At 44.7% G+C, this 16,336-nt stretch overlaps 1 protein-coding gene across 2 annotated transcripts in view; it reads right to left on the bottom strand.

Moving 5' to 3' along the window:
- Positions 1–869: 869 nt before the first annotated feature.
- The window catches only part of oxr1a (oxidation resistance 1a), a 17,770-nt gene continuing 2,303 nt past the window's right edge, over positions 870–16,336 (bottom strand). The window contains exons 3-12 of one of the 2 annotated variants that reach the window (XM_031874477.1): positions 15,300–15,332; positions 14,665–15,218; positions 12,160–12,325; positions 9,719–9,884; positions 6,522–6,602; positions 5,246–5,371; positions 2,971–3,123; positions 2,756–2,851; positions 1,654–1,727; positions 870–1,469 (exon numbers count right to left, since the gene is read on the bottom strand). In XM_031874477.1, the coding sequence (XP_031730337.1) occupies positions 1,334–1,469; positions 1,654–1,727; positions 2,756–2,851; positions 2,971–3,123; positions 5,246–5,371; positions 6,522–6,602; positions 9,719–9,884; positions 12,160–12,325; positions 14,665–15,218; positions 15,300–15,332 (1,585 nt within the window). In that variant the 3' untranslated portion in view covers positions 870–1,333. Of the gene's footprint in view, positions 1,470–1,653; positions 1,728–2,755; positions 2,852–2,970; positions 3,124–5,245; positions 5,372–6,521; positions 6,603–9,718; positions 9,885–12,159; positions 12,326–14,664; positions 15,219–15,299; positions 15,333–16,336 lie in introns of those variants that run through there. The other variant, XM_031874478.1, reaches the window with a different exon arrangement.

Genomic DNA, 16,336 nt, shown 5'->3' with positions numbered 1-16,336 from the left:
AAACAAATCTACTATTTGAACATTAATTTACAGGGTAATATACATTATATTGTAACAGCTGAAATATCAGCACAAATAGATCACTGTCACACTTAACAGCAAAATATATATGATTATATATATCCATAATATAATCATATATATCAATATATAATTGTCATATATGCATGTAAAACAGTTAACCACGTCTCGGGCTTTCCGACTGACACCCAGAAAAGCGATCGTGTATCGAGACGTAAAAGCTTTACAAGTTACTCTCTCGAAAGAGCGACAGGTGGCGGCAAAAGTGCCGCAGCCCGCGGGTAGTTGAGGTCACAGGACAGTTATTTGCATATTCCACAAATCTATTGCAACACGTTACTGTCTACAAACAGTACAGCCGGCGTCCTGCGAGAGGAGCCGGTGTTAGCTGGACTCACATGTACACCCACTGAACAGAACGGTACGACGATGGGTGATCTGATTATAGCTATGTGCTTTCAGATGGTGTGCTATGACGGTGAACGACAGGATGACTACAATACACAACACTATAGTTGAGCCTCAGAAGACAACCCCCCCCCCGCAAACGGTGCTGTAAAAAGACTGACGTCCCCCCCTACCCGCCAAATATCCTCTCCTCTCTGAGTCAAGTGTTATCGTATCCTGCTGCTGATGGGATTCGTGTATCGCTGTTTTACCTCAAATCACAACGTAAATGTGACACTCAACCATCACCGTCAAGAGTGATGGAATGTGTTCGGCTTTTGTCTCGCTTCTTTCCCTCTAACTGGGTCACTCCCCGCTGAGGCCGACGGCACCGTTAGTAACAACCTACTGAATGAACAAAGTTCTAGGGGGTCTGAGAGGGTGCTGGGGACTCCTTGAGGTTCTGTGAAGTTCAGATGCACCATCCGGGCCAGTGGGGCGGTTCTCCTTTCATCGCAGCAGTCCCAAACTTCAGCCGCCGCCATCATCTTCACCACCTCTCAGGTGAGAGGAGTCCCTTCCTCGTCAAGGCCCGACAGCCCATTTCATACCGATACAACCTCATCCCACAATCCCGCCACCATTCTCTCCGCTGCTTTACACACACTCCGCCTACTCTGCAAAGACGCTGCACAAGGCTGTAACAAGATACACACAAAGGTAATTTTTCACAAAGAAAAAAAGCTCCGTAATAACTGCAGTAGTAACGCACAACAAGCATCCGATAGCTGGCTTCTGGCCCGGGGCGCCCTGGTGATGTGCAGTTAGGTTTGGGGCGTTGCCATTGTTCTAAAGGAGGAGGACCCCTCGGTTTGCCCTTTGCAGGACTTGTTTTTTTTTTTTTTCCCTGTGGTGCACTGTCCTGTTATTCAAAAGCCCAGATCTCTATGTCCTGAACATAGAAATCCTCCTTTTTGGAGAGCATGGGGTTCCCAAATGTTTTACAGGAGTGACTCCTGCCGTGGTAGAGGTCTCCGTCCAGCCACAGGCCAAACTCACCGCTAGAGGGAAAGAGAACAAACTCAGCAAACTCTTTCTCCAGGCGGCTACGTTCTCTGATGCAGTTAACACAACTCATCAGCCTCTTCACTAGAATCATTTCATTTAGCTGCCCTCCTTTGAACGACACTGTATCATTGGATTCAACTCAAACAAATGTTGCTAGAACTGGTTTCTTGGGCTCACCTTCCTCCACCAAACGCTAAGGAGTCCATGTCTCCCTTCATGAAGAACATGTTGTCCCCTGTCCATTTGTACACCTGTGGCAGACACAATAGAGCACATATTACAAGATATTGTGTGACATGTTAAATGCTGACATGAAGTTTTCACTCCTGCTTGTGTGACTTTGGTGTTTGACAGGGTTAGTTCAGATTCATCAAAGTCACACAGACAAAGCGAGCGATTGAGGCAGCGCTGGACCAGGAACTCCAGTGAAAGTGTTGTTTTTATCAATGGAGTCTCGTGGCTTTGAAGAGAGCAGATGGATTCAATGGCCCTTTAATGAGGACATTCAAGCCATTATGTGTAGAACTGCTATGGGAGTTTATCATTTTTTCTAATTATTTTTGTGGAACAAGTTCTTGTTTGTAGAGAAATGAGACAATCCTAGTGAAGAGTGGTGCAGTTTATGTGTTGCCTTCAGCCAATTCATCTCAGTAACCCTGGCTTGAATCCATTAAGTGTGAATGTGATTAACAAGAGAACATAATCAAGAATGCAAGTCACAGAACACTAAACGCCACCGAGCAGTGAGGCTTTAGAGCACTGCATCATGTAGAAAGATGTGTAAACAGATATTCATCACAGCCGTTATGAGGACCAGAGTGAGTCTGTGTCACATGCATCGACAACAGCATGTGACCCACAAGCAAGTTCACAGAATGCATGTTGTATGATGCTTTGCACTAGACTTCAAGTGGCACTATAGACTATATAGGTTACTGCATCACCGAAACACAGGCTCGCTGGAGGCCAACTGTCTGTCACACATGATGCACGCATTTACACGCTGACACACACGGAGAGAGAGCATTAGTTGCCTCTCGACCTTCACTCCTCGGTCACACAAATAGCTGCTAGAAAGCTCCTTCTCTGGTGGCAGCTTGTGTTGGAGTAGAAACCCTGCTGGCTCGAGGCCCGGTCAGCATGTGCATTAAAACGGTGGTGGGAGGGCAGACGACAACACAAGCTGTTGAACTTTCCTCAAATCTGCCGCCCGCCCGCCCACACACCCACACACACGAAGCTATTTGGGTTTGCCTTAAAACAAAAGTCAGTCGTGTACCTGGAACTCTGGATTGAAGCTGAAGAGGAAGGTCTCTCCTGTGCCATAGAAGCCGTCGCTGACTTTAAAGGGCTCAGACGCCAACGCACCAAACACCTGGAGAACGAAAACAACTCCGTCATCAATAGCTGAACTATTAGAAAGTGATGAGCGCTTTACGTCGCTTCCAATATACTACGGTGCACTACTTACATTCTGTTGAATTGGCAGCTTACCTGGCCGTCGCTGTCCTTAATAACCATGAGCACTGGGGTGTCCTGGCCCTGCATGGCTCTGTACAGACTCTTAATGCTCATGCCATGCTTTGATGTGCCAAAAGCCAGCGTCCATGGGTACCCAATGGTCCGAGGTGGGAGGTTCCTGGCAAGCTGTGGGGTGGGGGGGGAGGATGAAGGAGGAAAGAAGCAGAGAAAGGAAATGAAACACAAAGGCCACAGCCACCAATGCTCAATTACATCCGCGGTGAACTTTTAACACGGTTTGGTGTTTAAAGAAGAGTAACAGGGCTCCAAACACAGAGCGTCTCAGGAGGAAGAGAGGTCCGGCACTCCCTGAGAGGCTGCCCTGCTGACAGCCTGAAGGATTAACAGTGGCGGTGGTGCATGGGGGAGATAAAGCCGACAAAGGCGCCGGAGGAGCCGTGCAGTTTATGCTTCATTTTAACAGGCAGATAAAACAGACACAAACTAAAACATGGAATTAAAAGTGACAACTTTTTTACAGTATGCTGCACCATTTCCTCTGTATGGAACAAGGGCCGTTAAACGTTCTGCTCGCTCTCCAATAATTCACGGGTCCCTCTGCTCTTTTTATTCTTGTTGGTTCAGCACAAGCAGTCGCGTAATCAGCAGTTGGAAATGAAGCCACGAGGAGATGAGCCCCGACTCGGCTCACCTCTGCTCCGCTGCGAGCCGCCTTGAGCTCTGAGCTCCGCCCTCGGGTTGATTAGAGGAAGCTGCACATTGGCAACTTATCTGCCAACTGGGAATCATTTGGAGCTGTGTGGGCATGTCCGTGCGTGTACTCACCCGCGATGCCTGCAGAGCGTACACCACACCTCAAAGAACATAAAAGGTTTGTGACTCAGAAATGTCAGTTTCACGTGTTTCTCACAGGTGCTGTGTCATCTTTACATAAGCCACTCAATATCCATTTTACATGATTAAATGTAGAATAAAATCAAAGTTTTCTTCTGCTGTAATCCTAAATCATACAGAACACGTCACCTCTAACCGCACCGACTTTACGGTAGCCGGCTTATACCGGCTTTTTGCCCTGATGTGAGGTTGTTTGGCAGATGGAATTCTCAACGGCTGAAAAAACCGAAAGGAATTCTGTCTATTAAATACATAGAAGTATTAATAACAAATCAAACAGCCTAATTGAATGTTCAGCGAGATGCAGTGCCGATACGGCAGGTCGGAATTTGACGCGGCCTCCGAAAAGGTATCGGGGAATTCAGGGGAAGTCTATCACGACTGGGCAGAGCTGGGGGGGGGGGGGGGGAGACACATGTCCTGTGTCCGGTGCACGTGAGCAGAGAGCAGAGTATCGCTCTGCATTCACCCATCTCTGCATAAATCACTCACTGCTCGCTCCACAACATAAACAAGCTGCATTGTATTTGAATTAGGGCTGTATCGAACGTCATCCTATTTTACATTTGAAGCTTCTATTGAGGTTTTCCAATGAAGACATGTCTGTTCGTGAACTCAACACCCTAAAATTGTTCTATGTGGCTGGAATTCAGGAATATTAACGGCCACATTAGCCGTGAAAACACTGACCACAGCTTATTGGTTTCTGTCTGATGTAAGGAGTACACCGACAGTACCTGCTGATGGTTCTGTCCATACATATTATTATTCCTGCTTAATGTATTCCTCCTCCCACCTAACAGCTGTAGGGCTGACGATGTATAATGGTTATTACAGCAGTGAAGACATGCATTCCTGAAAGGGAGCTCCAAGAATGGAGGAGGTGAAGTCAAATGACCAACGAGTCCTCTGCATTCGCATTCAAGCCAACCCCATGACCCACAGACCATATTATACTACATACAGTTTATCCATTTCAAGGATAAGTCGAATATACTTATTCAATTAAAAACATTTTTCTTATTACAAATCTAATGGAGAGATCAAAAATAAAAGCATTAGCCGCTCTCAATATTTTCTAACTCTATCTTATAAGTGGCCAGAGCTCCGAGCCCATTGCTTCGTACTGAAAGTGTAACTCTTTAAAAACAGATAACAAGTCATTTATTTAGGACGGCAGCAGATTAACACACATTTGTTGAACAGAGAGTATTTATGTACATTTACACTGCACACACTTGTTAGCAGGATCGATTAATTGCTACTTTTTGTCTTTCGGGTGAGTTGTTGGCCATAAGAAAAGTCAAAAAGATTGCCTACCTTCTCCTTTACATTGCCATTAGCATTCAGATGCACATAGTGACATGGATGTTCGTGTTGCATCAGTCTGTACCTTCTCTATCTGGTCGGCCTCCAGGAGATCACTGGACTCTCTGAGGTTGGGCTTGAACGTTTCTGGCTCCAGCTCCGTCTTGATGGATGAGCCCTGCTTGGAGTTCACCTCTTCCTTGGTGGTGATCTACAGGCACAAACACATGTCAGAGGTGCACACACACACTCACAGGGAGAGGCTTAACATTCAGCTTCCATACGGCACCGACACTGGACGGGTTCAGTTATAGCTATCCGTCATAAACCTACAATGACTACTCCTACATAGAGAGACTATCTAAAGCAGTAACCACAAAACTCTACAAGGTTTTACTAGACATCTCTAAGGTGAAGGCTGGGACGACATTAACAAACTCTCCTTTAACCAAAGCAACAAAAGCTCCCATTTTAAATTAACAATGTTCCTGCCAGAATTATAAACGCCGCGTTTGCTGGCGACACACTGATAAACCAGCAGTTTGATGACGACAGCAGAATATCTTGCTGCCAGACGACTAGGATTGGTTTGGCAGCACTAGGAGAGCGGGCAGAGACACTGTCTGGGAGAGGAGAATGCAAAGTCAACGGGAAATCAACCCAATGAATAATTTGCACTCCACTGTTCGACATTTTCTCTGACCAACAGACTGTTTGGGTTATTCATCTTTCTCCATAACAGAGGCTGATTGTGGAGCGCTTCCCCACTGGTGGCTGTGATGCTCTCATGTTTCAGTCCTCATTGAAGTCGGGCCTACTTGCATTGTCCTCAGAAGATATCACTCAGCCTGTCAAGGGAGTCTTACTTCCATCCCCCTCTCACCAACACACCATTGCTTTGTCCTCAACTATTCTATACAGTCTGGTCATTTGTGTATAAAAGACAATACCCATTTCTGTGGGGCTAATATAAAATCTACACCTTGATCATATCTGATCTAGTGGGCTGACGCACTAAAAACTGACAGCGAGTCTAAGACGGAAAGCCTGACACATTGAGATAAGGCTGATGTCACATGAAAACCTCACAGTTTTCTGTAATGAATTGATAAAACATATTTTACGTCAAATGCTTGAGAAGTCATTCCCAATTGATCTTGTATTGCAAGTTTTGAACAGGTTTCAAATGCCCAAACACTCATGAAACCTACTCAACAGATTACTGTCATGTAAAGCATGTGTTTTTTTGAGGTTCGTATGCAACATCAGCAGCAGCTAAAGCCTGCAGGAGCCGGTGGGAGACCATCCTGGTGCAGGCAGAGCAGAAAGACAGGGGGGCAGACAGGGCTGGTTCAGGGCACCTGGAGTCGTTTGCAGAGCGAGCGCAGATCTTCACTGTTTAGTGCATCAATCCGACGGTGGTACTCCGTCAGAGACACTACCTGGTAGTATAAAGACAGGAACAGGTGGAACATAAAACTCTGCCAGATCCATCGCTGGCCAGGGAAAGGAAAGGATGAGTTTTTGGAAGGTATTATGTGCACTAGGTAGTGCGATTCAGTGAACTTAACACTGCTCTTTGAATAAAGGTAGATGTATAAAAAATGTGAAGACACATATTCTAACAAAGGCTTACGGCCACTGTTAAGAGAAGGAGCATATAAAAGCACTCCATCGTTTTGCATGTTTGTGTAATATGTTTAACAACGCCACCATTGGTTGCCCAGTTAGACTAAAAGTTAACTTAAACCAAAGGATGGAAATAAGTACGATCAGTCTTTCTTGTAGCCAACCCCAAATGCAAAAAACCCACAGAACTAATTGAGAGCACTGAACTCACAATAGTTGAGGTATGACTGATGCAACACTAGATGCCAAGTCCATGAACATGAACCCACTCTCTTCGTCAGGAACACTAATTCACCACTACAACTGCAGCCCAGACAGACCAACAGATGACCTACGAGCATGGCTACATTCCAACAAAGTTACACCCCACGCTACTAACTCCACTGAGAGCGGCTGCCTCTGTTCTGCCACTGAGCAAACGTTGGCGTTTAATAGTCCACGGTGTCTCGGTACAGGAGATATATTGAAAGCCTCGTGTGCGAGAAACAAACAAAGCCACAAATACCACACACACAGTCATATTAACTGGTCTAGGTCTGTATTCCAATGGATATTAAACTGTCTGGGAACAGATGTCATAAGCCGCCTTTGATTCTTTTAACTGTTTTTATTATTTTTTCTTAAAATGTATATATATTTTTTTACAACTGAGACAGTCTTGCACTCACCTTGTTGCCTCTGGTGTAAATAAGTTTTTGGGTAACAAGCTGCCTCTTTACAGCACTCAATAATGCAGCACAGCGGGTGAACTACAGCCCTGATGAAAAATACATCTGCGCCTCACTTCACTTCCAGCTCAATGCACTTTAGTGCGTTTGTCCCCTGATGAAGAGTCACGTTGAGCTAGCAGCATGCTAACCTGCTACACACTTTTCCATGTGTATCAAATGCCTTTTATTTTGAAGAGATCAATGACATGAAAAAGGTCAGCATCTGGAAGTCACCGGTGAATTAAATACGGTGTCAAACGGCACAGGTGACTGATTGACCGTTACTTTACGAGCTGTAAACTTGAAACAAACAGTTAAACATAACCGTTAACTCCTAGAACTGTTTGGTGATGTGATGTGAAACTTTCACACATCGTGTTACACGGTGCCAAGAGCACGGACAACCGAGGAGAGCACTTCACTGACTGCTAAAGAGTGGTCAGATAGTGGCCACTTTGTTTAACATCAGTCACTGACCTAGACCACATCGGCTAATGGGCTAGCGGGCTAGTTAGCGTCGCTAGCGAGCTAGCACGACTAGCTAACAACAACAGCAAGAGAACACACAAGAACAACGTTCACACATCGCTGGAGACTGAAAACATGAACAAAGCTCAAGGAACATACATAGGTGTACTTGGGGGTCAGCCGTGTCTCTTGGTCTTTCACCCTCCTAGAAAACATGTCTTGCTTTCTGGGCGAGGTTGAAGTCGTAAAGTCACATTACAGATATCCTTTAAGTTCCCCCGTGTAGCCCCGAGACAAGAAGACGGAGTTGGTATGAAGCCTGACAGCCTGCTCGACTAAAATAGAAACATTTGTTTCCAATAGGGTTTCTACGCCGTATGATTTGTGTGACATCGCTAAAGTCCAATAACAATACGGGACAGGAGACAACCCGGCTCCGCATTGGTTAAAATAAATATGAGCGGTCCCATAACAGACAGGATTTAAAGAGACAGTAACACCACGAGCCCATGAGGTAGAGATGTTGATAGATGAGATCCTTGGTTACAAAAAAAACAAAGTAAAAAATCAATCAAATCAATCAATAAATAAGAATACATTAATACAACTAAAATGAATTGGTCTTTTTCTTTAACAAAAATACATTAGTTTACCAAAACTCTGTTTATCTATTGTACATCTATTTATTTTCTTCTTAAAGCAAAAACGGTGTTGCTTAAAATTCATGTATTGTCAAACAGGACAAACAAAAGCAGCAAGTTCCTGTTTACTTATTCAAATGTAATGGATCATGTAGGGACGAACAAAATCAGTCCACTTTGTTTCCTACATCATTCATTTACATTAAAATTTAAATCCTGACCACTGCTTCCATCGTATCCATTTCTTCATACAACGAATGCATCCCTTTCATTATCCACAGGCTCAAAAACGATCTCATTTTACCAAAACCATGCAACATGTGCCGTTACAGTACTGGAAATCTAGATTGACATCCCTCGTCTATGCTACCTAGACTTACTGCCACATTCTGTTAATGTGCAATGAAGACACCTTGAGAAGTTAGTTTGACGAGAAAGGAAGACAGCTTGAACCCACATCAGTGCCACATGAGTTTGGGGCGATTTCAGAACCAAAAAAACTCCCCAAACTGTTAAAGTGCTCAATGATTACATTCCCTGCAGCAACTCATAATTGTGTTAGCCATTCAGCAAAACAAGTTGCCAAATGCTGACCAACGCTAGTGACAGTCGTACATGTGATGAAACTACATTACACTAACTGAGAAGAGTAAACAATTACACAAACATGCAAAACGCTTTGGTTGGAAGTTCAGTGGAGCGCATTTCCAAGCAAAGCAAGTGTTCACACAACTTACACAACTTACATGTGGTAGAAAGTTCACACAAAAAAAGTTACCATCAAATCAAGAAATATGCAGTGGTACATAGAAGTGCAATATACAGAAGCAGAATACGAAAGTAAGGTTTTGACAACTGCACAATTCTGATGGATTCAAAACCATGATCAGCACAATACGTTTGGACTATGCATTACAGAATGAAAGCAAATCAACACATTTATATAGAACATGTAAATTAACACACAACAATAAACTGGTTTCACAGGTTATGGATTAAACCATAGCGGAGAACTATACTTAATCCATGTGTGTGAAGCTTGAGACAACACAACACAACAGGTGTGCTTTAAGCAAAGTGAGGGAGCGGTTTTAGCCGTGTGGACCTTACCTCCCACTCCTTGACATTGAGGTCAGTGATGGGCTCGTCCTCAGCCGCTTCTGACACATCATTCTTCTTGACAACCATAAACCCAGGCTCTTGTCCCATCCCTCTGACCCCCTCACCGTACATGTCCGGGCTCCACTGCATGAAGAACACGTACAGGTGGTCTGACCTGGGGGGAAGAAACACAACTCCCATCAGGACATTAACTCCCGAATGTCCTGAGAATTACTGAATACTTTGTATGTTAAAGCATTCTGAAACAGCCCTAATGGCTGTGAAGCAAGCATTTCAACATCAACAGTCACTGAACAAAACATTTTATTCGTCTTCTCATTTCTGCCTGCCTGTGTGACACGGTGTGTTCTTATCGAGTATTCTGCGACAAGAGCTGTCACTTTGTGCTTAAGTGTGGGAACACTTTGGGAACAAATGGTCCTATAATAACAAATAGTTGAACCTTGAACATTCATTTTGTTGTTCCCTTGTGGGCAGCTCAACAAGCTGTAAATACAACATTGATATATGATGAAGTTATTATAGCTAACGGGTTGGCTAATAGTTTCTTATTTACACATTAAAGCAAAAAGAGCAACCTTGGCATTCATTTGGAGTCGTATTTCTGGACACCAAAATAATGAAAGTCCCATAGTCACTCTCCTTTTAGCTCCATTTTGGTCTCCACCAACTCCTGAGGAAAACATCCGTCTCTTTAGCTGCTTAATGTTCCTCAAACATTGCGACAATCATTTTGCCCCTCTATGCTCTCCCCTTGTGTCTGCCTTTACATGAGAACCATGTGAACAGTTTAGGATATGATAAGATGGTACGGCATAACTCACGAAGAGTTAAAAACAAACACAGTTTGTGTCACATACTGCTTTGGACATGACAGAGCTGTGCAGACTCGGTAGGCTGAGCTTCATTCAGTGTTGTGGTTGTGTACCTCCCTTCAATGGCCTCCCTTTCTTCCCACACCATTGCCAGGACACTTAAAGACACATCATGCGGGTCGCCTCCCATCTAGGTCAAGCTACAGAGTCTAGCGGCGTCTGCAGGAAAGGACTATGAGCCGCTGTGTTGTCAGTCCCAACAGCTTATGATCACTCCTCCCACACACCTCAGCCCGCTTGCGGTGCCAGGAAAGACAAATAAAAAATAATCAGTAGTCACATGTACGCGCAACGTCTCTAAATACTAGCTTTGAATCTGGAATGCCCCCGGGGCTATCGTCCCCAGGAGCAGCGTGCATCGCAGCAAACTTGTTTTCCAGGTGGGAAACGCTGCAGCTAAGCAACCGGCGGATGACAACAACGCTATAACAAACAAGACTCCTGAAGTTCATAATGAAGGCGTGGGGGGGGGGTTGTTCTGTGTCATTACTGCACTCTCAACACATCACATAACCAAGAAGCATTCATGGTACCGTGACTAACTATAAAAGACATGCCTGTTTGTTTGATTCAAATGTGATTAAGAGCCTGAGAGAACACCACGTGTGCTGCTGCTGTAACAGTACAGACCCATGTACTGAAAACAGAGGCGGGACAAGTGACTGATCAGATCCACCTCATGTATGTCATCACCACTTTTGTTCCTTTGCATCCTTCTCTCTGAAAAGATACGACAGACAATTGAACTACCACTGTACTGGAGCCAGATTTGGCTGTAATAAATGGCCTCTGATTTATTAAATTAAGCTTTTGGGATTAACTCTCCATATAAACATATTACGCAACTTTTTCATGAGATGCGTCTCCTTCCAGCACGAAGAGCTGTAATGTAATTATGACTGCTGCTTGCTTGGCAACTCTACATCCAGACGGAGCGCTCCAACTTTGGAAAAACACATAAACAAGCCGTATCTATTTTCAGATGATAGAAAACATTACAGCTTAGGTCAGAACAAGTTCAGGAGCATTTCTGTGGGCGGAACTCTTTCCGAGGATACAAAACTAGGAAAAACACAAGCTTTATTGTTGGATGGCTTGTGTGCGTGTCCCAGCGCAGGAATAAAGTGCATGTCTGTTTCCCTGCAGAGTGAATGAATAATAAATCGTTTCGCTGTCTGGCAGAGGCAGCCCAGGGAGATGGGCAGGAGCCGCAGTGGGAGTCAGACCTGACAAAGAGTGCATATTTGATTGGTTTCAAATATTAAATGGACTGGAGGTGAGGCGCCTCGGTAACTCAGCTGAATATTGTGGTGTGTTGGGAGTATGCTAGGGTTAGGCTAGGTCAAATCCCTGCAGCTCTCTGCATTAAAAACAAAGTCTGCTGCACTCTAAGTGGACCTATCGGAGGCTACTATATCATGTACTTTACTTTGTAGTTTTTCCATTTTAAAGATTGTTCCACATCATCAGATACCGCACTGGTTTCACTAATGTTATTTAGGCTACCACAAAAAAGGATTTGCTTGTATTCAAAGGTGTGGCAGAGACACTGACCTCTCCTGCGGCACAGCAAACCAGTACTCGTGCTTCTTGCCCTGCTGGGCATACTGCTGCATGGAGGCGCTGGCGTTAGAAATAAAGGTCTTCTTCATGGGCTTCCCTACCCGCAGACACAGGAACTTGTGAGTGGGGTGCTTCCGCCTCTCCGCAGACCCTGTACCTGGAAGAGGAAATCATTACATGGTCACTAAAGCATAGAAATGTGTTATTTTTTGGGGGAACATGCCTATTTGCTTTCTTGCTGTGAGTTAGATGAGAAGATCAACATTACTGTATGCTAAATATGAAGCTACAGCCAGTTAGCTTAGCCTAGCTTACACACTGGAAACTGCTAGCCCAACATACGATTTTACACTTATGCTGCCTGTATAGATCAAACTAATGAGATATAACAAGTTAATTAGAGAGCCTTACAGGTGTTGCTAGGCAGACGTTGCAAGTTTTGGACAGAGCCAGGTTAGCGGTCTTTATGCTAAGCTAATTAAACCTTTGGCAGCTTTATATTTACTGTACAGACACGAGAGTGGTATCAATCTGAACTCTGGCAGGAAAGCAAAGCAGCATATTTCTCGAGTTTCAAATTTCTGCCATCTAAAACCCAAACACATCTGGTTGATTAACTGCGTGTTCTCCGGGTTATACTTGCTTTATGCATGTGACCTAGTTTTCTATCCTCTATTTACTGGCTACTTCAACTGGCAGAAACGCAGCAGATGACAGAAACAAATGGAGAAGCACACTATGATTGATAGTGGCACGGAGTCTTCCGCCCGTGGTACATTATCAATGGCCTATTATAAGGTCGCAGCCCCAGGGAGCTGAATGACATCACTGCACCAGTGACATTACACTGCCACAATTTGTCAGCTCCTGATTGGGCAGCTCAACATAACTAGCAATAACGACAGACAAAATAATCCGCTTAGACAACACGCTCAGTGGGACAAATTCACTTTTCAGAATGCATTAATTCTGTATTAATGCAGCCTGTTTTTGAGGTTACTTGTGTGGGCTGCGCTAATGTGCACAGAGTAATGGGCAGCCCTGCTGAGATCCCTGTGAATTAAAGCTGCTTTCGCAGCCCGGCTCCTCTGCGTGACAATAATTGACGGGGAGAAAATGGCAAATCTCTCTCTCCAACTGTCTTGGTCCGTTTCTTCTTGAGGAGGGACATCTTTTCTTTTGGAATCACAACTGCGTGTCTAGAGTGGATAGTGGGTTGTATGGACACTAGTGAGTGTGACATACTGTCGGATAACAAGACCCACACTGTGCCACCCAGGCTTTAATTAAAAGGATGCTGCCATGGTTTTGTATATGTTAGCCAATTAACTACTAACTGCATAAGATTTGCCAGCCATTAACTCGAGCACATCTTGTCTAACTACCTAACTTCCAGGCAGTCACTGCTTTCCTAGTTTAGTTCCATCATCTTGCTGGAGGGATTCTGCTACCTTTATCTTATTGCTGGTGGCGATACAGTTGAGAGAAAGGGCCGTTATAAAACTACTTGTTGGTGCGTTCAAGGATAATTTGAAATTGCCATTTGTCGAAGTTGTCAGGAAACCTGAAAGACGATGTGCTGATGTGAAATTGTCTATTGTTTTTGAGAAGGAAACTACTTGTTAAGAAGACAGACAGCCTGCATAATGAAGAAAGAAGAAGAACCGGCTTGTGGCATTTGTTTTCTTTCTTCTTCTATTTGGTGTCCACCTTATTTGAAATATTGCACATAAATATATTACATTTACAAGACTAAAGAAGTCCACATGTTTTGACTCAAGTTTTTCTTTTGGTTTCGTATATACGTTACTGGAAGGAGGCTTGTTATATCATCCAGCGTGGAGTGGACCACCAATAAGTAACTACCCATAGTTGGCAGGTTAAAACAAAGCCACTGATCCTTTAATCTTAAACATGGCAATGAGAACAAAACACGTTTATTCCAGGCTTTGGGGAAGGTAGTATTTGTCTAAATCCACATGAAAGCAACCCAGAGAAGGATGTCACGTGTAAATAACACCTCTCTGAATGCTGTCTCAGAAGGTGTTTTGATGTTGGGTTTCATCGCCACCGTGTTTCGCCTTTGGGCATCACTCATGTTTGTGGCGTTGTGGTGTTTGATAGGCTTTAGCTTATCGCCCAGAGGAGAGGCCCAGACCACCAGAGCCCGAGATCAAAGAGCTGCATAAAGCCCGGCTAGCTCCGCCGAGCTGATAACAACAGAGAGGCTGCCATTTTCCTTCCTCTTTATATTCCAATTACTACCAAGGCAGAGTGGAAACAGCAAGGTTATCGGGGACCAACATGAGAGACGTGATTCTGAAGCAGCCCGAGAGGAGAGGAACTCGCTTTGATAGTCTTCAGAAGAAAATGGATGTAGGGGTTGCAGCTAAAAGACACCATGAAGCCAGATTCATCACCTGAAATGTCCTCTACCTGTTTTTCACGAGCTTCGAGTCACACGTTTTCCAACTGTTACTATGTAAAGGTGTTTACCCTCTGCAGAGTTCTGCGTGCCGTCTTTTGGCGTCTGCTCTACATCCTCCTTTTCCTCCTTGCCCTGTTGCATAGTGTCCGTTTTGGAGACGTCTGTCCCCTCGTTGGCTTTCCCCTGTGGACTGGTTGAGACAGAGGTGGTGTCTGCGGCACCAGGGGTGGCTGAGCTTTGGGACCCCGGGCGAGAGGTGCTGCTGCTGCTGCTGCTGGGGCCCTGGCTAGTGCTGCTGCTGCTGGTGGTGGTGGGCGTGCTTGGTGACTTCTCTACACTGTGCTGCTTGGATCTTACGGGGGACTGGCTATCGCTCTTTGTGGCAGTGTCTGATGGATTGTCCTCTGCTTTCGCCGCGGCGCTCTCCTCCGGCTGACTGGCACCGAGGGCACCACCTGGGGCCCGGGAGGCGGCACCGCTGGCCTCTACCTGGGTGACGGTTTGCACAGACTCCGTGGAAGCGCCCGAGGACTTGTCCAGGCGGAGGTCCTCATTAGATGCTTGCTCCTCCTCACGGATGGGGGACAGCTCCGTCTCGGTGAAGACGTCTTCGGAGAAGGAGCCCTCAGTGCTGCGCGGGGCCGTGCTGCCGCCGTCGTTGGCACCCGGCTCCCTAAGGTGCTGCTCGGGCTCCTTCTGGGAGGGATGTCTCTCGGTGGGAAGAGGCTCCAGGTCACTGGAAACAAAGAGAAGCAATAAGACATGTGCAACTCTATCACAAGTAGAGGAATATTTGGACATTTTTGGACATGTAGAGGGATCAGTTCAGCTGTTATGGTTAGTATTAGTCAGCCTGTAAAACCAATAATACGATGCCCTCTGTGGCTCTGAAGGGGCCGTCTAATATATGAGAAAACCTGAGCCGTTAAACAGAATAGACTGTGTTACAAACTGGGCCATGGAGCTGGAAAGACGTGGGTGCTCTAATGAGAGACAGTATTGAGCTCCACATCAGTCAGGGTCTCTGCATATGATCTTTCTAGAAGCGCAACACTAAATCACTTGAGTGCACTTCGAACCAATCATTAGCCACATCTATGATCAATAACCTATCATTAAAAGGGTCAATGCATAATGCATGCATTTCCTGGCTGAGAGTTTATTTTAACAATTGACCTGCTACTTCCTCTCCCATTCTGTTGTTTAACAAACGCTCAAACTAAATTTAAAAGATCAAACATGATAACTATGCAAGTCTTACAGATTTTTTAGGATACAGAAAGGGCTGCAGAGAGAGATGCCCTGATCTTCTTAAAACATTATCATGTTTCGATTTATTTATTTACATGAGCATATCTAGTGGTTTGGGTCATACATGCAGTCTGTTCACTGTGAACACTTTTTTTTCAAAGTTTGGCAAATCACTGTTGCATGACAGGAACGGAAACGAAAAAGAAAGCAGGAACCAGTGAACTGCTTAGAGGAACTCGTATCAAGGTAAACACTGTTTGCCCCGTCGTTCATGTTGAACTGATATATGCAGAAATACTGTTCCACCAAATTTGTGCATATTTAGATAACAGTATGTTATTTATTTCATCTATTTTTGTTAAGAGTAATAAATAAAGCTGTATAACTGTTCAAAAGGACCAAATCTGTGTTTCACGCAAATAAAACAGACAGAGATGTAGAGAGAGAGAGAGAGAGAGAGAGACGTAGAGAGAGAGAGAGAGAGAGAGA

This window comes from Anarrhichthys ocellatus, unplaced genomic scaffold, assembly GCF_004355925.1.
Source record: "Anarrhichthys ocellatus isolate YVR2014 unplaced genomic scaffold, GSC_Weel_1.0 scaffold81, whole genome shotgun sequence".
Lineage (NCBI taxonomy): Eukaryota > Metazoa > Chordata > Actinopteri > Perciformes > Anarhichadidae > Anarrhichthys > Anarrhichthys ocellatus.
Note: the sequence above shows the minus strand (reverse complement) of the source record. Positions and strands in the feature narration are given on the sequence as shown.